A 27,752-nucleotide genomic window follows, 5' to 3' on the forward strand; every position below is an offset into this window, starting at 1 on the left:
CTCTATCTGAATGAGGCTGGGACCATACTTTCAAGGCAAAATCAAAATATTGTTGTATACAAAGAGAAAAAAAAGCTAATTTTGTAGGGATTTGCTGAAACAACATCAGAAAAATCAGGGGGTAAAGACATATGCTCGAATCTCAAGAGCTCCACAAAAATAAAAAAAGAATGGAAGAATGATCTTTTGGATATCAACACTAATATCAGTGCCTTGACAGACATACTGCTACAATTAAATAAATTGGCTACTGAAACAAAAAGTATGTAGTATAAGATCAAACACAAAAAGGAAACAATTGCTTTATAATAAAATATATTATTAAACTAAGCATGGCCATAGTGGAATCAGGCAGCGTTAAATCATACAGTCTTATACCTACACTACAAGACAACTCTAGTGATTGCTGCATTACTTTGGTTTTCTAATCACCTGACTTATATTTGAGTGAATCAATCATAGTAGCATTTTTTTCTTCAAGAAATGTCACATCAGTTCTATTCTATCATTCTGTCATATTGTAGAAATGCAAATGATCTTAGATAACTATAACACACCAATGTTCTTGAAAAAAATGAGAAGCAAACATTCTGATGGCTAACTCACTTCAGGGGGTTGATAACCAATGTGAAGTGACGTGAGTCAGTAACAGTCCAGCATAGTTTCATAGTTTCATAGTTTAGTACTAGACTCTCTGCCCTGGGGCATTTATAAGCCTAGCCATAGTGATGTGGCTTACGCCACCCCATGTAATGGTACAAAAGTGTACAGAATAGATTTAGAATACTGTGCCCCTGTCTAGTAGTGACACAGTGAAGACCCCCTTACATAATAGAATTAGTTCACTGTGCCTCTGTCTAGTAGTGACACAGAGATGACCCCCGGGGTAAACCTATGATCCCCCATCCACTCGTCAAGATTTCTCTTGAAGAGAGTCAGTGAGGGGCTCTGCCTAACATGAACTGGGATTCTGTTCCAGAGTATGGGAAGCCTCTGAGTTATGAATCTGTCCCTCCAGCATGTCCTATTCATATTTGTGCTGAGGTTTAAATCTTTAGCTCTCGTGGTTCTGATGGATTTGGATTTTTTGAGATGGAGTATGTCCATCAATTCCTGATTGGACATGGCCTTGTACGTCAGGCACAGATCACCTCTGAGTAGGCGGTATGCTACTGAATAGAGCTGGAGTTTCTTTAGTCTGGCAGCATATGACATATGTTGGAGACCCTTGATCCTCTTGGTGAGGTACTTTTGGGGTCTCTCCAGCTGTTGCAAGTGCCGGGTGAGGTACATACCAAATGGGGCATTGTACTCACTCATGGGCCTGATAAGGGAGGAGTACAGGGGTACAATGACCTCCTTTGATCTGGATGTGAATCCCTTCATGATAAGGTGGGCAAGGCAGAAAGTCTTTCTAACCACTTTGGCAACATGGGTGTCAAATGAGAGGTCACTATCGACTTGGGTCCCCAGGTCTCTGATTACTTTTCACTCAGTGGGTTACTGTCTATGTGATAATTTGTGGGTACTTTGTTTTTCCCAAAGGGGATGACTATACATTTTTTTGCATTTAGTTTAAGGCTGTGACTCCGGCACCAGTTGTCCGTTTCAGTGAAGCCTTTCTGTAGGATGTATGTGTCAGCTGGTGTATCGACTATTGCGCCTAGTTTGCAGTCATCTGCGAATTTTGTCAGCCACAACCCTCCCATGTTTGCTTTCACATCTGAGAAATAAATGCCGAACAAGAGGGGTCCCAGGACAGAGCCCTGTGGGACACCACATGTGACTGGCTTTGAGTCTGACATGGCTCCAGCGATTTTGACTTTATGGGTTCTATCCTTTAGCCAGTTTGCAACCCATCTTGTGACATATGGATTTACATTTAAGCTGTTGAGCTTATCTATGATGCCTGAGTGGGGTATTGTGTCGAAAGCTTTAGCCAAGTCCAGGTAGGCTGTATGGACTGCTTTGCCCTCGTCAATGGCTCTAGTGACTATTTCAAAAAAGTCAAAAAGGTTCAAAAGGCAGGATCTGCCCTTTACAAAGCCGAACTGGGTGGGATCAAGTGTCTCTAGGTCCCCAATGTCTCTGTTTATGAGTTCCATAATGATTCTTTCCATAGCTTTGCAGACCAGGCTGGTTAAGGTAGTTACCAGGGTCTGTAGAGGTGCCTCCTTTGTGGAGTGGGACCACTGTTGCTCTATGCCAGTGTTCAGGTACATATCCTGTAGTAAGGCTAAGGTTAAATAGCATTTTTATGTGCGGGTTTAGCTCCTCTTGGAGTTCATGTAGCATGCAACCCGGGATACCGTCAGGTCCCATTGATGCTGTGTTTTTAGCTTTGCTGAGGGCGGTTCTCACCTGGACATCTGAGATGACAGGGAGGTTACATTCAGCTGGGATAAGTATTTCTTCTTTTAGGGGTGAGGGAGGGGAGAAATTTGCACTGAACCTGTCTGCCAGAATGTTGGCAATATCTGTGGGTTCAGTGTATTTTTTGTCATTGTGGACTAACTCTGAGCATATCTGAGGGTTTCCGCCGAGGTTTCTAACATAGCAGAAGAAGGCCTTGTGGTTATCTTTAGTGTCCATAGCGATTTTCCTCTCAAAGTTGGCCTTGGATGTTTTTATGAGAGAACGTAGTTTTCTACTAGTGCTGATCAGAGATGCCTTCTCTTTATGGGATTTTGCTGTGACGTGCAGTAGCTTCCTTCTTTTGTTATACAATTTGTTTATGGCTGGGGTCAACCAGACAGGACGCCTGCCCTTGGTGGAGAGGGTCTTGGTTTTATTTGGGATTGCATGATCCATGCATTCTTTGGAGATGTTCGTAGAAAGCATTTGTGAAGGATTCAGCATTGTGGGATGTGGTTTCCACTGGCCCAGTGGGCTTAAAGGATACCATCTCAGTCTTAAGAAGTGTAAAGTCGGCTTTTGAGAAGTTTTTCACTGTAGTCTTTTGTGTTAGGGGTGGAGGTGGGATATGTATATCCAGGGTGATTAGTTTGTGGTTAGATCTCACTAGTGAGGGGTATACTTCCGGTGTGGAGCACTTTGTCCCCATGTTTGTGTTGATCAGGTCTAGTATATTATCTCCCCTTGTGGGAGAGGTGACTAGCTGTTCCATTGCATTTAAATTTATGAATTCCAGGAACCTTTGGGCTAGGGTGTTAGGGCTAGAATAATGCACCCAGTCTATGTTAGGGTAGTTGAAGTCTCCCAATATGATGGTGTTTGGTGAGACATTCATATCCTCCAATGTCTTCAGGAAGGCTGAATGGGGTTCCTGAGATTGGGAGGGTGGTCTGTAATATGCTACCAGTTGTATAGCAGTTTTGCCAATGGTTAGTTGCACCTGGATGGTCTCTGAGGCTTCATGTGTTGCCACTAACCTGGAGGTGTGGGTGTCTTTGATGAATATGGACACTCCCCCTCCCTTTTTGGTTTGGCCTGAGTTTTGGGGCCAAAAAGCATGATACGAGGTATAGCCTGGTAGTGTTGGGGTGCTCTCAGGAGCCTTGAACCAGGTTTCAGTGACTGCACAGACATTGATGTTCTCCATACTAAGGAGTGCTTTGACAGCTTGCATCTTGAGATTTAGACTTCTGGCATTGAGCAGCATTACCCTTAATTTTTTTCCATTTTTGTTTTCTAAGGAGGTGGGTTTGTCTTTTGAGCCTTGCCTAAAAAAGGCACTATGGGGGTGGCAAGAGCCTTAGCCAATATCCGGAAGCCCAGTGGTGGCAGATGCAAGCCGTCCCTTGCGAAGCAGCATGGCTTGTCCAGCATGTCATCCCAAGCAGACAGACATTGGATCCCCCTAGAATGACACCAGTAATTGAGCCAATTATTAAAGCTGATCATCTTGTCTTTGTATTGTGGCATCATTCTTGGTGAGGGCAAGATGCTGCTCAGGGTCAGGGTCATACCAGCCTGGGCTACATAATCAGAGAGCTCCTCTATGTCTCTTTTCTTGTAGTCCAGGAGTGCGTCTCAGGTCATTCACGCCGGCATGGACAATGATGGAGTTATATTTGTACTTGCTTTGGAGTGACCTGAGTGCATGTGTTATGTGGCGGATCCTAGCTCCCGATAGGCAGCTCACGTTACCCTCTCCTTGTTCAGCCTGGTAAGTGGAGCGTCAGTGTGTCTGACTATAGAGTCACCTATTACTAGTGTATCAGGCATAGTGTTTGGCCTTAAGGGCTGTGATTGTTTGACACACTGATTTATTGAAGTATGTGTTGCATGTGTTGTGTTTTGAGGTGGTGGATTTTTGGGTGACTGCTTTGGGAGCCTCTGTTGTTTTGGTAAGTTTTTGTTAGAGCCTCAGTATGTCTTTATGTTATTATGTGTTTGGTTTGCAGTTGTGGTAGGTCTATGTGGGACTGGGTTTGCTGTGTGTGTGGTTACCTTCTCCTCCTGTCTGGTCTTGCCAGTCCTGAGTTGAGAGAGTTCAGCCTCCAGTTTGGCTATATAGTTGCATCTCTCACATGTATTTGTGTTTGTTGGGAGGAGGAGAGGGTTGTCTGTGTACATGAGACAATTGTAGCATTGTCTCAAGATTCCCAGATTAACCAGCTAAACCAGAGAGGATGCTAGTAATCTACCACTCGACATGCTAGAATATTATAAGGGAGTGCTGTGCCTTTAAGGGAAGTAGGTACTCACAGGGGTGGTAGGTGAATGTAGTGCTTTCTTTAGTTTGAGAGTGCTTTCTTAGAAGAGAGGTTTTGAGAACAAGTGCTAGGCTTATAATAAAGCGAGTAGACTGATTATTATAAGAGTAGAGATTTCTTAAGGGAAAATTTGAAGAGTAGACTGGAACTTTAAAAAGAGCTAGAAATGGTCCAAAACAACCAATTACTACAATCTCTTGTGCTGAGGTCACTCCTTCAGGGACATATAGGCTGCTCAAGGCTCCCCACTCCCACTGGTGAGCAAAGAAACTTCATTCTATCCAAGTAAGGCAATGGACAACACAGGAACTACACCACAGCCCAGAATACAGCAAAGCCTGTATACTGGTCTAAACTAGTCGAGGAGAGGCAGGAAAACAAGGATATTTTTTTTGTTTTTTTTGTTTTTGAGATAGAAAGCACACAGAAATGCAGTAAACAGTAATAAATCAGTTACACAGGCTAGCACACTTTAGTGGGCAGCCTCAACAGTTAAATTTAACAAACAAACAAACAAACTTTCAACCAATTTTCGACCAAATGTAACTTTAAGTGCAGATAATATATAATGCAACAAACGGCTAAAAAAACAGTTTAAGCTTGATTAAAGTAAGCAAGAGAAGGTATTTTAGGTAAAAAAACAGCAAAAAATACTTAAGTTAGGAAAGTAGTCGCCCATTCATCCATCCATCTGTCCATTAACCCCTCTGTCACATGAACCCCGTCCATACATCCTTTTATATATGGATTGGGTACATGGTTAATCATTAAAAAGCAAAGTTAGTAAAATATGGGGTCAAGCCCTGTAATTTAAATTTGCAAACTCCAAGATCATATAATACCAGGGAAAGGGGAGAAAATTCCCTTATCTCTGTTACTCAATAATCTCATAAAAATACTATTCTCTTACTTAATCTGTTTGAACTGTACTCTATTCAATTATTGTACGCATCATAGAATGCATTTTAATAAATTACCTTCACACATGTAGTAGGTACCCATATGGGTCATATATCTCATATGTGCAGTAATCCTTGTTAGCAAACACATTTTCCCACTTTAGCGTTATGAGGAATGGAGCCTTTCCTGGCAGGCAGTGAACATCAAGCAGGAACAGGTCTTGAACAGGACACTAATTTTCATTATACAGGCAGATGGATCATAAACCCAGAAGAACATTGGGTTTTGCTAACTCAGCCACCCACGTGTTTGGCATGTTTGATGAAATTGGATGTTGTAGAGAACATCCTTTGGACACATGGAGAACTCCATACAGAAGCACTACTGGGTGACATCAAAGAGTGAAACAATACTAATTTCATGAACTTTAATCATACTTTGACTTAGGAATGGGGTCCATTCTTGTCATAGTATTAGAAGCCTGAAAGACTTGGAGAAATTAAAAAGGGCATTCCAGCTAAAAAACAAACTGGAGAACTGCTATGAAGTACGATCCACTGCAGCACTGTGCACTGTTTTCAACACAAAATATCTATAAATTGAATATCATACCACTGTGAGCCATGGAATAGTCAGAGTCAAGTAAAATAAACTAGGTAATAAATTTAGAAACAAGATTATGATTTCTTTTCTCTTAAAAGAACAGAATGTAGACAAGCAATATACAAAACTGAGAAGCATTACTCCAGCAAATAAGAAATTAAATAAATAATAAATTAGCAATAATAAGGAAAAGTTTGCACCAAAAGGGCTGTAAAAATACCCCCTCCCCCCAAAAAAAAATGACTGTATGACAAACTAACCTTAAATAAAAATATAACTTGAGAAGGAATACAAAGTTATATCTAGGGAAGTAAAGAGACAACTAAAAATGGAAAGACCCAAAATAATTTCTTTTTGCAGAATATACCAAAGAGTAAGGAATATTTTTATAGTCATAAGAGCAGCTGGTGTAAAAGTTAAACAAAAACCAAGAACCATGAAAAATAAATGCTGTGGAGAATCAAAAGAAAACAGTTGCACACCTATATGCCACGTGAAAGTATTGGCACCACAGACTTTTAATCACTTTTAAAATTAAGCCAAATTTATTTATGATTGAGTACTTTCATTCCATAAACTGGAACTTCATCAGAATAAGAAACAAGCAACATCACATCCTTAAATAGCTACTACTTAAAGGTACAGTATCCTATACAAAAGCTACAATTACGATCTAATGTGAAAATTTAAATATTGAGTCCTAGTAAAATTAAAACAAATTTAATACTCATCCAAATCTATTTAAAATTATATAATCACTTGTTTCCAATGGTAAAATAAAAGACACAAATGAAAGTTATAAATAAAAAATACATAACTGCGGTATTAAATAATCCATTTGATGCATTATTTCACCATAAAATTAATTACAAAATGTATACAATAATATTAAACAGTGATGCTTATATTAAAAATGAACACTGACACATCTCTTTCAAGAATTTAGTTGAATACCAGCCACTGTTATGCAAATCTGCCAGTATGATGCAACTTTGCTGACCGTATATTTAAAACAGAATGTATAAACACCATTTCCTTTAATCCTGGAGGGTTGATGCAGGACCGGCCTTAGGTCAGCTGGTGCCCTAGGCAAAAGGGCTCCATGACACCCCGCCACCATAACCTGGTACCCCCTTCTTGGTCTACCTACACCAATTAAATACTGGAAAAGTGCCCCTGCAACAGCAGTGCCCTAGGCGACTACCTAGTTGGCCTATGCCTAAGGCTGGCTATGGGTTAATGGCATCAAGTCTAAACTGCCATAATAGTTCTTTAAATTCTTGCCTATATTCCCATTCATCACCTCTTGGGTTAACAGTGATTCTTTGTAGGATACCAAATTTAAAACTATAAATTCCCTTACAGACAATGGAATGCTTATACAGTACATTATTGGTTTTCTTTGTTTTGATATCATAAAGATGTTCATATATTCTTTCTGCAGGGTCCATTCAGTCTTCCCCACATAGTAACTTGAACTTCCCATACATTTTGCTATATAGACCACACCAACAGTTCTCCAATTACCTTTAAAAAACTTAATCTTGCTATTTAAGCTATTATAGAGAACAAAGTTCTCTGCTGCCAGTATATATATAGGTATTGCTCACATATACAACATTTTGTGTTGCCCATATAGTCTGATTCCTCATCTTCATTATTGCAATTATTATTGTTCTCCATAATTGTTTAAATTTTGATGATATTTTAAACACAAAAAATTGGCTGGCTTCTAACAATTTCTATTAATGTGGGGCAAACTTTTAAAATGTTCCAGTTGTTAATTGATTTTATTTTATTGGAACACTCATTATATTCAAGAACACGTGCTCTGTCATAAAATGTTACAGGTGTAGATGTAGAATCACCCTCATCATTCATACTATCATAGTTCCCTTCTAGTCCTACACCCAGCAGACGTTTATATTTATGACCCCATTCAGAGAAAACAGTGTCAATAAAATTGCATATAAAATCTAATGGATATCATTTCTCTACAAGCATCAACTACTTTCATAATTATATCTTTCACTTCCATTTTTATTTGAGGTCATATGAACCACTCTAATACATTGCCCTTTTATGAGACTCTGTTTATACCTCATGAGGTTGGAACTATCAAAATGTAAATATGAGTTACTGAATGCGGGCATTCTGTATATTTTTGAAGTAAATCTTTTCACATCAGATGTAATCAAAGTATCCAAATAATTGATAATTTTTATTATAATACTAGGTAAATTTAAAAAAATGCAGTAGTAGTATCTAAATAATTAACAAAATCCTTTATTAACTACTCCAGTCCTTTCCAAAGTACAAATACATCATCCAGGTATCTCAAGTATAACTTGCAATATTTATAATAATCAGAATTGAAAACATATGCTTTTTTCCCCATGCGAGTAATACCAGATTAAAGTAAACTGGGACACAAAACTGCATACATTTATACACCCCTGAAATGCTTGAAGGGTTCCCCCTCAAAATAAATAAAATTATTGAAAACCATGGACATCGGGTCCATTAAAAGTTGGATCTCTTCCTCTGACAGGAACAGACACCCAGTTGAACTTTCATGAAATAATTCCAGTCCATCATCCTGGGAATGGAAATAAAGACATCCATTACATCTATGTTCAAACATCTCTTGTTTTTTTACCATAAACTTGGGATCAACCTTCCTCTAAAATTCGAGGAATATTTAAGTAGATGGGACTTAGTACTAAACACAAAACGAAGTAGTGGGGAAGTGATAGAGCTTTTTGAAGCTGGCCATTCATTGTTTTCTGGGCAGAAAACAATCCATATCACTTAAGGGCTACTGCAGCAGTGAGGAGTTGTAACAGCTATTGTTATGGGTAAGTGTGACTTATAACTGTACATTATTCTGCCTTACCTTTCCTTTAGATATGATAATTTTCATATATTTTCCACATTATTTTAGTTTTGATAAAACAAAAGCCAGAAACTAAAAATTCACCTTTACTAAAGAACTATTGCTCATATAAACCATCTTATTATTTACTACTGGAAGATTCAAGAAGGCAGCATGACACTTACACCTCTGTGTACATATTGCAGTACCTTTCTGGCATTCAGCATACTCTCTAACATAGTGCTGCAAGGCCCTCCACCATGAAGATATGCAGTACCACATAGGGTTGGCCCCATGACTGTGCTGAATACTAATGAGGCATTGTGTGGGGGTGTATGTGCTAATTAGCCATGTGCTCTCTCCCCAGAGCCATTTCAGAGAAAGTATCTACACTGGCTGTGTAGAGCAGCATGGCCATCCCTACTATGCCATGGTAGTATACACAGCCAAAAGGCCATGTTCAACTACATGCTACAACTGTGGAATGGTGACCAAGGGGTGGGGCGGATACACTAGACCACCATGGATTACTCTTAAAATGCCATACTGGCACCAATGTCAGTAGAGTATTGGAGTGTGTGGGGAACCACTAGACCCACATGGATAATGTATACTGAAGTGCCATAATGGTACTGACATCAAAATGTTGGGGATCCTATAGTTAAATGGCTTAAGGGTATTTGACAGCATAACAGGAATAGGGGTGTGTGGCAACCACTCAACACTGACACTGCTGTGAAATGGAAGTGCTGCAAGGGTAGCAACAGCAGTGCAAGGATGCAGTGGGGGATATACTGGCCACCAGGACATAGTAGATATGTGCCATGATGGTACTTCAACTATTACAGGGATGGGGGGAATCGGGAGAGCAGACAGGTTAAGGACAGGTATAGTGACTGGTGTGTGTGTGTGTGTGTGTGTGTGTGTGTGTACTTGTAATGTGTGGGAGAGTGAGTGGGGGAACTGCCATTGCTTGCCTGGTAGTCTTTATAAAGGCTTTATTCACTCTGGGACTTAAACACTTAGGTTAATATTTAGAACAAGTAACATATTCCCCCCTTACTTGAATCATTACATCCCTAACAACTTTCCCTCCTGGACTTGAATCTATGCATCCCATTTTCACATGCCCCCCTCTTAAACAACACTTCTTATCTTGCTCTTTTTCTAACTGCCCCATCCACCATTCTACCCCTCTCATGCATTTCCTGTATACCTAAGTCATAAACCTTATAGCTACACCAATTTGGAACAGGCAGGCTAAATAAAACCAGTCCTATACCATGCTTTCTCAGTCATATGTTATTGCCACTATCTTCCTGTATACTACTAATATTTCTTTTCCTACATAATTTTATAACTTACTTCATTTTGGCTCTTGAACATTTTGCAAACCTGTGCAATACTTAAATCTATCTTCCTACATAATTTTATAACTTACTGCATTACCTATCTTGAGCTCCTTGCAAATCTTTACTAAATTGTAAGAACACTAAACTTCTTTACAAAAATGTTTTCCCTTCTGTAGCATCAGTCCATTTACTTCTGCAATATTTTACAGCTGGAATAACTGTATACACTAATAACTGCTGATGTAAATACTGTATATATGCATCTTGTAATTATGTTTGTTTTTTCATAAGAAATATAACTGTTTTCCTGAGAACTGTCTGAAATTCACTTTTTAATATAAAAGTACACGGGTGGAGCTTTTCTCCCCAGGTCTCTGCTGAAAATGTGCCCTGCCCAGTTGAATGTCCCGGTCAATAAAGCCAAATAAATTAAAATAAATAAATAAATAAAATGAACCCTTTTTCTGAGTCTTTATAAAAGGTGTTTAGTGTCTTCAGTTAAAATCAGATATTTTTTTAAGGATTTGCAATAAAGATCTGAATAATTAAAAGGACCAAAGAAATATACAGCCTTTGTAAAGGCTCTTCTGTTCCTAATCCATATCCCCTGAATGGCAGTTTGTTCTTCCTGGTGCTAGGGTACTGTACATGTTGGCCATGGAAAGGCTGGATTTGGTAATGATCTTCTACACCTTAAGGAGCCCTATGTTTTTAGCCATACTCATAGGAGGTGTGAGACACTGTTCTCAGCCAGTTGTCTAAATATTCTGTTGATTTATTTGAGGTATGTAGTAGTGCTGTTTTCCTAGCATGATCTATTTTGTTTTTTGAAATGGGTTGTTATATTAAAGAAATTGTTCATAGGTTCATAGATCAGTACTAAGCTAACTGCCCTTGCGAGCCATTTTAAGCCTAGCCAATTATCCCTTGTGAGATTCAAACCCTGTACCTTGTGTTTGTAAGGCAAACACCTTAATCATTAGGCCACCCTCCTCTTGTAGTGATTATATGTGATTATAATTTGGTGGTTTGTGATGCTTGTGTGTTTTGATGCTTTTGTTTTTAGGTTGTTGATTAGCTAATACCCATGCATTAAAGCAGCACACATAAGTGCTTACATTGGAGTCTCTCACCATTTGCAAATAGATTGCAAAATGGAGAGTTGTTCTGATTTTTGGGGATTTTGTTTCTCTCTTAGAAAAAAAGAAATTCTGGTAGGGCACCAAAAAGACCTATGGAGTGTAGTAACACAAACTGCCCACAGGAATTATCCATCTATTTGTTTAATATAAAAATGGTGATTAGGGATGTAGACCAATGAATAAAGAGTGTGCTGCTCTTCCAAAGTGATCAGATAACTGAATCTGTGGGCAATGTTAGAAGCAGGCACCATGCTCAACAATGAGCACTTTTGTGTGTGTATGTGTGTTGGGGATGCTTGTGTGTGAGGCACAGGTGAGAAATGGAATCTCTATATATGTTTTTATTTACCTCAGAGCTAGACACATATACACATGCACACTTTCATAATTACAATTATTTCTAAAGAACAAGGTGGTTTTATTTCAGAGAAGAAATCAAGCTTTGATAGCTAGTAATCATGTTATCAAAGAAACAAATCCAAGCTACCACTCTAGTTCTCTTGAGAACAGATGCATATAATATGTTCACTGCAACTAGATGGATTATTTGGGGATATAATAAACATATGAGTGCAATTATTTACCTTGGATCTGTAGCTAGGTCACTTGCTGCCCCTGGTCTTGCCAGCTCTTTGATGCCCTGTACCTGTAGTATGCTGCTTGCTACTCCTGTAACAAGCAGCTGGTTGCACTTACTATCACACATTGAATGCTTTAGTAATAACTACAAATACAGTGTTGGCATTCAGTGCTACTATTGCACTCATGCACCATTTGCACCTGCTGACCATGCTCCTTAATGACTTGTACCTGAGACAGTTGCCCCTTTGTCCTGCCCTAGTTACAACTCTGATTTACCTAACCAGACTTTCTTTTCAAATACTTTGCCATTTTCTCACAATGTATTAATGTAAAACATGGATCACTCTCACTTTTTTCATAGTAATATTTGAATACGTCTTAATAAAAATAAACTAAATATTTAATTTTTTTAATAACAGAAATTCAGATAGTTGCTATTTATACTGACACTGCCCTACAAACAGGTCTGCATTTGCTTATTAATGAAGCAGAAGTTGACATATGTCTGGGAAACAGAATTAACAAGTTAAATGTCCAAATGTTACTATTAAACGAACATGCTTAGAGTGGTACAGACATTAAATCAGCACATTAAATGCCAAACTTGGAAAGGAATCATATCCTTGGTCACATAAAGGCTTTAAATATAAAAAGAAAATACCTTAGATGTGGGTGCCAGTTTACCGTTGCTGCATGTGTCTGGTGAAACTTTGCCACATTTCTGATTATCAAAGTCTTTGAAGCTAATCTGACTGCATGAGAATGAACGTTGGTTGCACCCACTGCTTGCAGATGTATTAGCTTCTAAAAATAATAAAAAAAGCATAAAGACAAAGTGACCAACAGGGAAAATGGAAACTTTATTAATGGTCAAAGATTTTCACATTTCTGAAAAAAAAATTCATGTCATGTCATACCAAAAGTAGAAGTGTATAAAAGTACATATTTTTACCATATGATCTAATAGTTACCTAGTGACACCATCTTCTTTTTTCAATTTTATTAAAATCCAAAGTATATTTTTACCATATTCTAATACAAACCTAATGACAGCATGCTCTTAATTTTTTACAATTGTATTTATTACAAAACATGGAAAAGCAATCACAGAACTCATTAACATCCACTGCAAAATGTCATGTGCAACAGCTAGATATATCACAACAGTAATACAAAACTCTCTAAACACTCTGCTAGACAAAACATAGAAAAAAACAGAAAAAAAGAAAACAAGACACTCCTCACCAATCAAAACCCCTTCCTACGTGCCATTATCAATCCATACTTATAAAGGTAATTGCTACATTTTTACCTTTGTTTACCATTGTTGTTGCATTCATTATTCTCCAGAGGAGTTAATCTGGGAGCCGCTGCGGTTCTTTTTATCTACCCCAATTAGTTTGTAAACTGCAATTTCTCAGGGCTTTTTCCAGAGTCTGGAAAAGGCAGTTTCATAATGCTGGCCTCAGGGAATTCATTAGTGGCTACGAAACAATGACGGATGCCTTTATCTGACACTCCAGAAGGGTGCTTAACCAATACTTAATCAGCAGACAAAAATCCTCCCACAGTCTTTTAACTTTGCTCTACCCACCAAAAAATTGTGAACAAGGTTTGCGACATCACCGGACATAAAGCACACTGTACATAACTTTTAAAATTCTATAGCAGACTCATCACAGGTGTCTAGTAAACTTCATACCAAAGATAAACTGTCTCTTTTGGAAAAGAAGATTCCTAAATATATTTACTTATTTCCCAGTTATTTCCTTGGTAAATGCCATGATTATGAAAGTTGACATTTGTTCATTTTCCTCAATCCTTTCTTTTATCAAAGGTTTATAAAAATGTGTGGCCTCTTAAGGGTTCTATACTGATTCCCTTTCTCCACATCTGTTTAGAATAGGAAGTTGCACTGACTTAATATAAACTTTCCACATAGAATTTGCACTGTATGCCTCACACTCACTTATCACCAGCGGGCTTTTTCTCTAGACCACAAGTGTGAGCCAGTTGTTGAAATGTGGCTGCCACTCAGTCTCCATTAACAATATGAAGAAGTTCAAACAGCCATTTAATTCCATTTGCATCACTGTGCTCCCCCTGATGATACCTGACTAATGTGCAGTTGTGGACAGTCTCGAAAAAGGGATTAAAGACCCCAAACCTCTACCAGGCTTACCATTTTGTAAAGCTTTCTCTGTGACTTATTGACAACTTGCGGATACTACCAAATCTTTAAAGATGAGAAAAAGAGTGTCATGTATCAGCTACTGGCCTAAAGGTCAAATAAATAGCCCTGCCCTTCAATACTGCTCATGCTAATAGGTTCCTTTGTTATATTTTAACAGTTGTCAGAGGGGAAAGTTGCTAAAATAAGCACTCCATTGAGGGCGTCCTAAACCTAGCAAATATTGAAGAGTTATTACTGCAATGACACAAATCTTTCTCCTTTTCATATCCCATAAAACTGCAGGATCAGTTCGGTCACTTTCAAGAAACATTTATCCTGAGACCTGAGATCAGTAAATGTTTGAACAAATAGAACAAGTGCAGGATGACAAACACTTTTATTAATGATATTCTCCCCATTACAGTAACCTTTAGTCTTTTCTAAATTTTCAGCCAAATAAAGTTTGTCCCACACCTTCTTCCAATTAATGACATTCATTTTTGTTGCATCTTCTTATAAGAAAATACCTAAGTACTTAGGCAGTGAAGAGGACCAGGATAAAAGGGGTTCCCAGGGTGTCTACTTCAAAATGTTTGCCATCACATTGATAAGGATGCATCTTCTGTTTTGCTGTCATTGATTCTAAGGCCTGACAGGGAGATAAAGTGATGCAAAATGTCCTTGATTTTTGGGATGTCTTTAATCAGAACTTGGCTTAAAAATCAAACAACCAACAACAAAACAGATGTTTAATTTCAACCTCTAACAAAGTTTCAGCCCTTCATTTCATCAGCTTCCCACAGCCTCCTGTTGAGATGACTGATTGTTAACACAAATAGCAGAGGATAGTGGACATCCCTCTCTGTTTCTCATGATATGCTGAATGGATGGCAGAAGATATTATTTATCAGAATGCACACACACTGAAGCCGATACAAGGCTATGACTCCACCAATAAACCTCTCTGGGATGTTAACTGGTTTTATGATTCTTCATAAATGGTCCCAGCTGACTGTGTCAAAGCCTTGTTTAAAGTAAACTAAAAACAGTTGTAACTGGTTCTATCATATTTTTATACCAGAATGCATCTGGTTCTATCATATTTTTATACCATAACGCATGCCCTGATGATTCTCAAGTAGTCTACACATGACCTTCCCTTGACAAACTCTGCTTGATTAGACAATATTAAGTCTGGAGGTATGCTATTAAACCATGTTTCTAGGATTCTAGTATAAATTCTAACATCAGCATTCAGTAAAGAGATAGGCCTAGAGCTTGACATGGTTATTTTCATTGTTGGAACACGATCATGGTATTGGAACTAGCCAATGAGGGATTTACATTTTCTCTTTCAGACCTTAGAAAAGAGATAGCACAGCTGTGGGGGTGACAAATCAATCCAAAGTTGAAGTACCTCCTCATGCAAACCTTCTGGCCTTGGGTCCTTTGCTTCACATGTTGCTTTCCTGGCTTCCACCACCTCATCAATCAGTCAGCAGAGGATCACCCAGAATCGTCATATGTTTAAGTGTAATTTTTGCAAGGTTGCATCTCCCAGAAACTAACTGAGCTGTACCTTGTACAGTCCATTCCTTTATTTCTTGTCACTCGAAATTTTCTCACAGTATTCCTTGAATTCTGAGCTTATTTCTTTGTGCCTCCTACATACTTTTGAACTAATTTCTGATTTAATTGGCAGTATCTAAGCTTACCTTTTTCTTTGTCTTAATTTCCAGGATGACATTTGCCCAGTTGTGAGAGGCAGCCCTTGTAATGTATATATGCATCCTTACACTGTTTATCCTACATAGCTGGGTATAAAGGACTCTGCAGTTTTTCACCTGATCTTTATTCCTGAATTGCCCTCTGATACAAATTCTATGTGCATCTTCAACTTAGGCTGAGAGGCCTTTAAATTATTTGTATAAGGAGAGATACATTTTGGCATTAATAGCTAGGCAGACCCTTCTCAGGCGTGACTTAATGGATTGACACCAAATCTCTCTAACTCTCCCAGCATTGGGTAGTTAGGATTCAGGATCAATTATTGCTGCATGTGATACTTTCATTCTTCCTGATACCCTGATCTGATCAATAATAAAGACTCTAGATGCCAAGACTTCAGGTTCCGGGATAGACCACCTAGAGCAAAGGTTAGCCAAACTGCTTTATGGACTATTAAGGAAAGCTCAGCCATCTCTGAGGTTTTGAAATGACGCAGGCAATTCCCTAAGGCCAGCCAACAGTCCAGCCTACTTGTGTGTAGAGAACCTGGTGTTGTTTCATCAGTATACATTAGATGCCAGACATGCTGTAGAACCCATCTGTCACATCTATGATGCACCCCCCCAATTAGATCTAGCCATGGCTGTGTCTAGAGTTAAGCTGAGTCTCATGCCACTAACAATTTTACACTTTCTAATATGATAGCTGCAATACTATGCTATTGAAAAATGTAGCAAGTAGCTCAGGCTTATCCTGACTGTGACCACAAACATCCCAATTACAAAGTCTCCCACCTGTGTGACAAACTTCGCCCAAAGTAATCTGCTTTTATCCACTACCTGTGAATATAACAGCTTCCACCTTGTATTCACTTTTACAAATGTTGCCATCTCTGCTTTAAAGTGCATGGTAAAGTCATGGCCTTAAACTAAATGCCAAAAAATGTATAGTCATCCCTTTTGGAAAAAAACAAAGTACCCACAAATTATCACATAGACAGCAACCCACTGAGTACGGAAAACGTAATCAGAGACCTAGGGACCCAAGTAGACAGCGACCTCTCATTTGACACCCACGTTGCCAAAGTGGTTAGAAAAACATTCTACCTTGCACACCTCATCATGAAGGGATTCACATCCAGATCCAAGGATGTCATTGTACCCCTATATTCCTCCCTCATCAGACCCATGATTGAGTACAATGCCCCATTTGGCATGTACCTCACCCGGCATTTGCAACAGCTGGAGAGACCACAAAAGTACCTCACCAAAAGGATCAAGGGTCTCCAACATATGTCTTATTCTGCCAGAGTAAAGAAACTTCAGCTCTATTCAGTAGCATACCGCCTGCTCAGAGGTGATCTCTGCCTGACGTACAAGGCCATGTCCAATCAGGATCTGATGGACATGCTCCACCTCAAAAAATCCAAATCCATCAGAACCACGAGAGCTAAAGACTTAAACCTCGGCACAAGTATGAATAGGACATGCTGGAGGGATAGATTCATAACCCAGAGGCTTCCCATGCTTTGGAACAGGATCCCAGTTCGTATTAGGCAGAGCCCCTCACTGACTCTCTTCAAGAGAAATCTTGATGAGTGGATGGGAGATTGTAAGTTTACCCCAGGGGTCATATCTGTGTCACTGCTAGACAGGGGCACAGTAAACTAATTCTATTATATAAGGGGACCTTCATTGTGTCACTAATAGACAGAGGCACAGTATTCTAGATTTATTCTGTACATTTTTGTACCATTTCATGGGGTGGCAAAAGCCACATCACTATGGCTAGGCTTACAAATGCCCCAGGGCAGATAGCCTAGTACTATACTATGAAACTATGAAACTAAAGTCTGCTCCAAAAGTTTGCTGTTAAACTTCCTTTTGAACTTACATGCAATATTTGTTCCTTTTCTGTCTATTCATTTATTAACAAACCTTTGTTTGATTGATTAGTCAAAACCCCTTACACTAACAACTTATTGTTATTACACAATACAGTAGGACATTTTACAACTATTCTAAAGTTACAACCTGTCTCTGTCAACTGAATAGTACACTAAACATTATAGCATTAAAGCAGTCACTCCTCCTCCTCCTGAATATTATTCTGCATGTATTGTTCCCATAAATTCTATTTATTTCTATATAATGTGTTCTTTCCTTTTTCTAAAGATCCGACTTCCAAGTATTTTATCTCTTTTACAATATCCAGTACTTCAGTTACAGTTGGTTTAGATTTTGGTTTCAGTTTTCTACTAATTGCTTTTTTGGTGACCATTAAACTTAGTAAGGCCCTTCTATGTCTAGGCAATTCAGATCCTGTGCTCCAGCTCAAAAAATGATTTGCTTAGTTATAGCCATTTGCCCCCACCCCCATCCCAACATTTCTGAAAGAGTACACTGTAGGGAATTTTTGAACTCTGTCAACTTGGTTACACTCCTAAAAAGTATGTTCTCTCTTTTCCATCATGTCTGCAGCACTTGCTATCTACCCAAGGGAAAAAAATTCTGAATAAAATGAAACATACTTGCACATTAATTAGAGATGTTAGATATTACTAAGGAGACTATATATATATGAGACAAGATATTTTCACAATTATATGACTCAGATTAGTATGATGCTGTATGTTAATTAATGTACCAAACATGCTTATCTTATAGTACAGAGCTGAGATAGGAGGGGAATATTATTTGCTAGGAGTTTGGTTTTAGTAGACACATGGCTGAGATGGTTTTATTTATATATATATATATATATATATATATATATATATATATATATATATATATATTCTAATTTGATGAGTTCTACATTTTTTCTGTTTACACAATATTAATAACTCTCTGTACTAATATTGTTACTGTTAAATGTTGAAAATACCTTCTGTTATGGAGCTTTTCTCCCCAGGACTCCATTGAAAACGGGTTCTTTATGGCCCAATGGACTATCCTGGTAAACCAACGGCAATAAATAAATAATATAAATAAATAAATAAATTAAAAAATATATATATATATATATGTATATATATATATATATATATATATATATATATATATATATATATATATACATGGGTCTACTTCTAAATTTTGAACTTTCAAAATGTTGACTTTCTTATGGTCGAGACCATAAGATGAAGTTTTGAAACTTTGAACCCTTTAAATTTAGATTGCAGTACAACATGGAATGGTATATCTGCAATGTGTTCTCGGAGTTGGTATATTTAATTAGTGGGGGTGTAGGGGTGCATGGGGTTTGCCCCCCTGCTTCTACGTTTTGAAACTTTGAAATTTAGAAGTAGACCCATATATATATATATATATATATATATATATATATATATATATATATATATATATAAGATGGTTAACTAAGAAAAGCTGATACAGTTATAATAAATGTAAGACCTTTGGGGTGGGGAAGGGATGAGGTATGAGGTGGAAGGACAGGAAAGATGACCACTGATTAAAACCAGTGGCAGCCAGTTATTTCACATACGTACACAGCAGCATTAGCTTGTGGCACAGTGACAAAGATCAAAACACTGATCCCAGTTAAGTCAATCAAACTGTATTTTATACAATTAAATATTCAGCTTGTTTATCTTTAGTACGGGCGATACATTGGGCTGTTTGATTTATTTGCAGGTAAAAAGTTAAACCACAAACTATATATGTAGACTATACAAGAGTAATTCAAATTCAGTAAAATCATGTATAACTTACTAAACCCACTGCAATAAGAAATGCAGATGAATATAAGACATCCTCTGTACTCCAACTGTCTGAAATATCTATAGCTTTAATAAGGACAGGGTAATGTAATAATATGGATGTAATAATTGACGTCAACAGCTTTGTTTTTAACTGGCAGTAAAGACCATCCTTGGGCTCGTAGGGCTGTACATGTAGTTTGAGTACAGTGGGGTGAGAAATTATATATACAACATCACTAAAGATGTTTTAACATAGGATTTATTCCCCTGGAAGACCATAACATTCTGGAGTCTTCTTTTTATATTGCTGAATGGTACAGCCTGTCTTAATCACTGGAGGAATTAGAAGCATATAAGGAGTCAAACTTCAATTTCCTTTTTCAAGAAGCAGACTGTGTTGATTTAAAATGTATTTGTTGTGAACTGTTCAGGATACAGGGAGATGGTTTAAACCTTAATTATATAGATGTGCTCAGGAAGCTGTTCATGAGAAACACATGCAGTAGAAATGGTTATAACAAACACTACATATACTAAATGGTGAGTGGATAGTACTAGTTATTGCATGACAATTGACAAGTATTCTTACATACTTATTGAAGACTCAAGCTAAAAGGCATAGAATTTCATGTGGCTGGTTATTTTTCAGGTAATAAAAAAAGATTGGTGGGTTTGAGTTTGATACTTCAGGGATTATATTTCTTAATGGTAAAGGATGCATATATAGACTGGAATATTCTGAATCCAACAAGAAAAATGTTACTGGAAGTAAGAGAGTGTTTACATGGAAATGATGCTGTTAAGTGAAGCACCTCCCCCACAGTAGCTAAGAGAGGTTTTAAGAGCTTCTGAGTAGTAACTGTAAGCAGATTCTTTAGAGTTAGTATGTTCAAGTCATGAATCAGTGAGAGACTGCATAGATATGCACAGGTAGTGTAAGGTTTATGAAAAGAGAGGACTAGGGAGAGAAGGAAGACATGACATTTCTTAGGGGGAGAGAGGGAGGGTGTAGCATTCATCCAAATGGGAGGATTAAAGGGTGAAAGGGTCAAGAAAGCGGTACAAGTGGCAAAAAATGGTGGGATAAACAAGATAAGATGTGGGGGGAAAGAGGAATGAGAAGGTGAAGGGGAAGGAGATGATTGAACCAGGAGCAGAAAACTATGGACAGGGACAGTAGGAAATATACACAAGGAACAGAAAATGGATCAAGTGCAACACAGGAGATTGCAATAACAGACTGTGACGAGGGCAGCTGCAACTGGAGGGGGAGACTCAAATACAAGGGGAAAGTGAGTCAAGGCAAGTGATATAGGAAAACCCAGGTTATAGTCACATTCTTTTCGGGGATTAGACTGAGTATGACATTAGAGAAGGTGATTATGAGGTCACCAAGGAAGAGTTGTGGATGATTCCTGTGGTGTATGTGGACATGTATGACCAGTCAGAAGAGGCAGATGTGGAGGTTGCTGCAGAGCTTGGGAGGTAGCAGAGACATGCCATCATATGTGATTTGAAGTACCATTCTCAGAAGTTCAACCCACGCTAGCTGCTACCACACTGTGAAAAGATAGGATTATGAAGTATAATGACTGGCATTGTCATGTGACAATTAAAAGGGATTTTAACCAATTGGAGGATGGTGTCTTGGTAGAGAGACTCTCTGAGAGTGACAAACAAGCTATGCCTTATCACAGAAGTAACAGAGGTGCTCAGAGTTGGGTTGGAAATCCACATTTAATTACAGTATTTTTAACTTGAGATGGAAGATGGATGGGATCTCAGAGAAGGAATAAAGGGATGGAGGTACTCAGGCAGTAAAGAAAAGAAAAAGAAGAGGTGAGACACATAATATTGCAGAGGAGCACACAAAACTAACTCTGAACATATCTATGAGATATTACAGTGCCATGCAATGCAAGGAGTCTGACTATGAAGATGGGTTACTAGTAACAGTGATTCAGGTGGGTATGGTGCACATTGCTGGTGCCACAGGAACACTGACCAACAAAAAGAGAAGATGGGACTCAATCATGCCAGAGTATTTACTGTTTGATCTTGAATGAAAACTAAGAGATGGATGAATGGGGAGTCACTATCTTTGTAAAATGAGTAAAATGGATTAGTCCAGAAGAAAATCACTTTAGCTAACAGATCTAAGAGACTCTCTCTCTCTCTGATGCACTCCCTTGTTCTAATGAACAAGAACACTCACACATCTACCTGCTTAACAGAATAAACTACTAACAACTTCAACAAGGTGTCTTTATTCCTCCCACAGGGAGGGTATCAGACAGAGACAGTCTGCTTGATCTGCTAGCTAAAATGATTGTACTTGGACTATTCCTTTGTACTTTTTTTTTTTTTTAGTGCTGTCATCCTCTGAGTCATAAGAGGGATACCAGACTTCACTCAAGCCCTTTGGATTACTTCTGTTGTCTTTGTAAAACAGGACATCATGTGCAAGTTCAGACAGGAAGCATTACAACAGTCATTATGCTTAGTTTAGGAGCACAATTGAGCAAGCCAGTAAAGAGCTTAAGGGCATCATTAAGGAGATCAGTGCTAAATGTGAACCTACCATAGCCACTAAAACTAAAAATAACTACAAATCTTTATTTAAGTACATGAGGAAGTTAAGAACTAACACCTGACAATGTTGGAAGTTAGTCCACAAAAATACTGCCCACTCAGGCCCAGAGAAAAGAGTTAATTACAAGCTGACACACAGTACACGTTTTACTCCACCCATAGTTATTATTATTATTATTACTCCACAGATTGCACAGTCACAGCCATGCCCTTTAATTCCTACAGAAAAAGTATTCTTGGCAGTCTCAAAAGCTAAGGACACCTGATTTATGGGCCTAGATAACATACCAGGTTGCCTGATTGTCAGTGCCAAATATGGCCTATCTGAAGCATTATTTAGCCTCTTAATTCTAAGTCTGTCCACTGGTTACATTCCTAAGCCTGGAAAACAGCTATTGTAATGCAGTTGCAAAAGGGTGGCCCAATAGCAGAGTATAGTAACTATATACCCAGTACCCATTTGAAATGTAGAGACCTGCTATAGTGACAAAGGTATTGCTGAGACTGAATGACCAAATATTCAAACTTACTTACACTAATACAATATTGCCATTTTTCAGAATATTCCCATTTCTCCTAGGTATGCAGTTGGTATATGTAAGTTCATTGGGCACAGGGTGATTACCCCTCCAACAAAAAAACAAAAAATAAGTTATTAAGAGAAGAGTGATGTTTGATATTTACTCTTCTGCATTTCTGGTCCTTTTTTCTGTTTGTCAGTAGTCACCATTTTGAGTGATGACATAGCAATAGGGAACATATGGACCCATTAGTCTCTCTTGCCTCACATATAAATCTTTGGAACATATTAACAAAGACCTCATTAATCTGGATAGTGAAACAGCTGTTAATCCCGGATCGTTATCAGTTGTGCTTTGTCATAAGAAATGTCCTGCCACTTTAACTTCATTAACTTATATGAAGTCACTAAAGCAGTTGATAGTGGTTATGCAGTACATACAACATATCTGCATTTATCAAGCTCTCTGACATTATCATACCCTGTTAGTTAAAATTTCAGGTGTGACTTCTAAAAACAAAAAAAGGTTAGCAGTGATATACCACAGGGCTCATTGCTGGGCTGTCTCCTATTTAGCATATATTTCTTAGACCTTCTGGCCAACAATCCTGGCCTATTATTATCTAAGTTTGCAGATGCCTGTAAACTGGGAGTTGTTATTCAGTCTTCCATTGAGTTACAATTGTGCCAACATGGGTTAGACATGTTAACAACTGGTGAAAGGACTATGGTCTCAAGTTAAATGTGAAAAAATGTAGTATAGTTAAGTCTGATAAATAAAACATTTTCTCATACCATATAGGTGACCCACCCTCCAATAAGACACTGTTGTAAGAGATCTAGGCAGTGTTCTTTTCTTTTGACCATCATGTCTCTGCAGTAGTTAAGGAAGCCCTCTGTCTCATCTAATTTCTAGAGGCATCTCCTATAGATCCAGAGAAGTCTTAATTCCCCCTTACTCATATTTCATCAGACCTAGTATTGAAAATAATGCCCTCTTTGGCATGCATTTGTCTAACCATATAACTCTACTTTAAATATCTCAGACATTCCCAACAAAAAGATCAGTCAACTTTTCTCAGTGTTTTGTTTCTTATAGACTCCTCTATGAAGATCTGTGTCTAGCCTTTTGAGACATGAAAGCTCCAACCATTTTTGACCATTTACTCCTTCAGAGAACAAATGGTTCCTCAAATACCATATTCAATGAACTGCACCTTCATAAATAAATAAATAAGACATGTTAGCATATCCCAATCTGTACTCCACCTCCTGAACAAACTTCTACTATGTGAGAAAAACAGTAGCACCCTTGCCACCTTCAAGGTAAATTTAGATAATTGGACTCGCAGCCTCAAGTTCTGTCCTGTATTACCATCCTTGGGGCTGGAGGGAATGTTTGAATAAGGGTTTTAAGGTAGACTTGTAATGATCTGCAGACTGACTGCCTAGCTTACCTATGAGCCTATAAACATGCCATGAAGTGGGCATTAGTGGGGTTGTGAGTAGAGTCAAAACCCAGGTAAGCACCCTGATGGTTAAGGGCGGGGAAATGGGAGCAGTGCTTGTGAATCAGTAAACTACACTGACTCCTCAAAGACGTGTCAGAAAGGGAGTATGGGGGAATGAAGCAATGAATAAATAAGTGGGATAGGAGGAAGGGGACAATAATCAAGGATAATATGAATTTTGTAGAAAACATTGAGATTCAATGCTCTGGAATTGTGGAGGAGGGGGAGATGTTTCTGGTCTTGAACCAATAAGCACTGACAGGAATATCATGTTGAAATCATTAAAGAAAGACTGGATGCTTTCCTACAGGACAGTTTGTAGGACAACAACAAAATTGGTCCATGACCCCATGGGGTTGGTGGTCAAACTGCATCCAGTTTCATAAGTGGGTAGCATAAGATAGGGACGTTCGTGTCCATGTGATCTACCTGGATTCCAGCAACACTTTTGGGTTGGTCTAGAAAGGTAAGTACTTGGTAAACTGTGATGATTAGGGTAGGACCTTGACTATAGAAATGAGTTGTTGCATGGTTGAAGGGTAGGAAACAGAAGGTTGAAGTATGAGGGATGATGTTAGGAAAATGTAAAGTGACTAGTGAAGTACCATAGGGTCAGTCATGGTTCTGAGCTCTTACTGTGTTGATTTCAGACTTATGTAATGCAAAAGAGAACAGGAGCTGATAACAAAAAGACACTGCAGCTGTGGAGGAATGGGAAAGAAGTTCTAAAAGAAAATTTGGGCAATGTGACCAACTCAGCAGAAAGGTGGCAGTTGAGGTTCACTTCAGACAAACAACTATGTTTAGGCTCCAACAACACTAGTATGAATTATCTGCTGGGAGAGATGACCTGGTCATAACAGAGCAAGGAATAAATCTCAGGGTGATGATCAAATCTGGACTTAACCACCATGGGAAGAGGTATAGGTCCATGACAGTAACAAGCAAAACACTTGAGTATAACATTTAGGGGTATAATTAAGAACGGAGTGGTCCCGATATTCTTGGTGCAAATCATGCCAGAGTTTTAGCATTGTCTGCAGTTTTGTAGGCCATACAAATAAAGAAACAGCAGACTGGAAGGTGTATACAGAAAAACCAACAGAAGCAAGCACACAATAAGGATTTTACCTGAGAACAGAAGATCTGTAGCTGTTTCCACTAAAAACTTGATGAGAAAGGTGGGAATTCTATGGGCACAGATCATTATCTCAGGAAGATATGAAGGGGTCATCATGACTAGGGAGAACAGGGGTAGAGGGGCACTGGCAGTAGACTGTAGGGGCTAACTACTCTCTGGCACTCTGAAAGCACTACTTCATGGACAAGGTTATAAACCCATGGAATGATCTACCAGAACAGCTGGTAGAGGAGGAAACATGGACGTACTTATATGGGTATCCAGTGACAATGTTCAAAAGGTGATATAGCATAACATTTATAGAAGTGGATAACATAGTTAAACATGTTAAAATGCTAAAATGTCTCTGCGACTGATGTCCATGCTTTCACTGTAATTAATATTTGACCGTGCATTCAACACGCTTACCTTCTTCTTCGCCTTTCTGGAATATGCTCATGATTCCTCTGTCATTTTCTTTTAGGATCCCCTCCTTTCTCTGCTCATTGCTTGCAGCAGCTTTTGCCTCTCCCTGAAGGAGAACATTAATGATTGCTTGTTGTTCTCTCTGGAGTGATTTCTTTCTGCTTACTTCCTTTACCTGTCCCCATGGGTCCCTGTAACAAAATGCATCACAGTTATGGTACGACTGCTGTTTCTCTGCTGTGTTCTTTAGTTAATATGGTGGTTCACATCTGATGCATTCAAGATATCACTGGCAGCTGGGGATGATGCAGTGAAACTCTTTAGCTGCACTTCAACAAGTATACACATCTCTTAGAGAGAGATAGAAATGGTTTACTTGTGTGCGTTGAAGTCTGATCAACCATCAAGCAACAAGATGAAGCTTTGTGACCTCTTTAGAAAACTTTTTACATCACCATGGAAACATAGTGGCACAGATGGAAGAGGCAAACCCATTACACTTTGTTTTTGTACTGCATAAAAACATGCCTAAAAACAGCCTTCAATATCCAGTTTCTACCAGTTAAGGTAGATACGTCTTGCTGAACATTTTCTTTAGAAAATACTTCATCTGTAAAATGCATTCCCCTAGAGTACTCGAGACAGCCTCAAGGTGATGCATTTCCTGCAGTTTTCTGCATTTCTTTATTTCCTCCAGTTAACCTGAATGAAGACTTTTCTGAATCTCAAAATGAAACTAATGTAACAAGCATTAAAGTCTGACAATTAGAGAGATACATTGCAAGAAGTAAAGCATAAATAATAAAACAATTGTTGAGAACATACAGGCGGTAAATGGCGTAAAACAGATAAACATATATACATGCAATTTCTGTGGAGTCAGAGTCAAGTGAGCAGGTTTATAAAACATGCAATACATTGTTACATACTGTTATATACAAATTAATATATCTTTTAATAGAGGGTTGTATATATGGCTGAGATTGCTTATAGTGTAACCCTAGAGTTTGAAGTGCATTAGCAGTGCAGTGATATGACACGAGTCTTACATATGGATGGGGTTAAAGCAGGGGGAATAGGGAAGGTGTCTGTAAGTATGGACATTTATTGCTTGGTTAGGTTATGTGATTTGAATTTTACCATTTTCAGGAGGTGCATTTTCAGCTAAGCATGACATTTTGAGTAAGAGGAAGTGTTTTTAAGTGAGGCTGGTATGGATTCCCAGATTTTGTGATGTAGTACAATAAAACAGTGATTTGTGCAGTACAGGTTAGAGCCAGTAATGAGGATACAGAATGGTCAAAGTTTCTAAGGCAGTAGATTAGGGAGTCTTGTATTAGTCTGGAAGTTTTTGGAGGGAATGTTTGGCTTTGTAGTATTTGTATAAGAAGAAGCAGGATACAAATGCCATTGTTTTGGACAAATAAGGAACGCTAGATATTCCAAAAGTGCAAAGATATTACACAGATTCTATATAAAGGCTTGGTCATTATACTGTTTGAAACTATGTTTATAAATTTGCATTCACTAAATGTCATTCTTTGAAAATATGGGTATTGAATCAATATTTTTTTAATATAATTAATGTATAAGTCTGCTAGAAACTTTCATGAATGTGTAAGTATCTAATATATAATCATAAAAGCTGACTTGTTTGAATTAAATGAGTAAATTTGTTTCCAGGAATCATTTATGGTCTGTTTTAGCAACATCAGTTTCACAGGGGTTTTAATCACTTAGTTAATTATTATGATGTCTCAGCCAGTCCACAAACATTACCCGAATCATGCTGCACCAGAAAAACAAGGACATTGTGTTTGCTTTT

General features: G+C 38.3%; 1 protein-coding gene across 1 annotated transcript in view; it reads right to left on the bottom strand.

The window, feature by feature from the left end:
• The window catches only part of LOC122814130 (WD repeat-containing protein on Y chromosome-like), a 1,041,762-nt gene that overhangs the window by 15,759 nt on the left and 998,251 nt on the right, over positions 1 to 27,752 (bottom strand). Inside the window, exons 18-19 of the mRNA XM_044086745.1 lie at positions 25,931 to 26,118; positions 12,795 to 12,937 (exon numbers count right to left, since the gene is read on the bottom strand). Of these exons, the coding sequence (XP_043942680.1) occupies positions 12,795 to 12,937; positions 25,931 to 26,118 (331 nt within the window). The remainder of the gene's footprint in view (positions 1 to 12,794; positions 12,938 to 25,930; positions 26,119 to 27,752) is intronic.

This window comes from Protopterus annectens, chromosome 10.part0, assembly GCF_019279795.1.
Source record: "Protopterus annectens isolate FY-2018-M chromosome 10.part0, PAN1.0, whole genome shotgun sequence".
Classification (NCBI taxonomy): Eukaryota; Metazoa; Chordata; order Ceratodontiformes; family Protopteridae; genus Protopterus; species Protopterus annectens.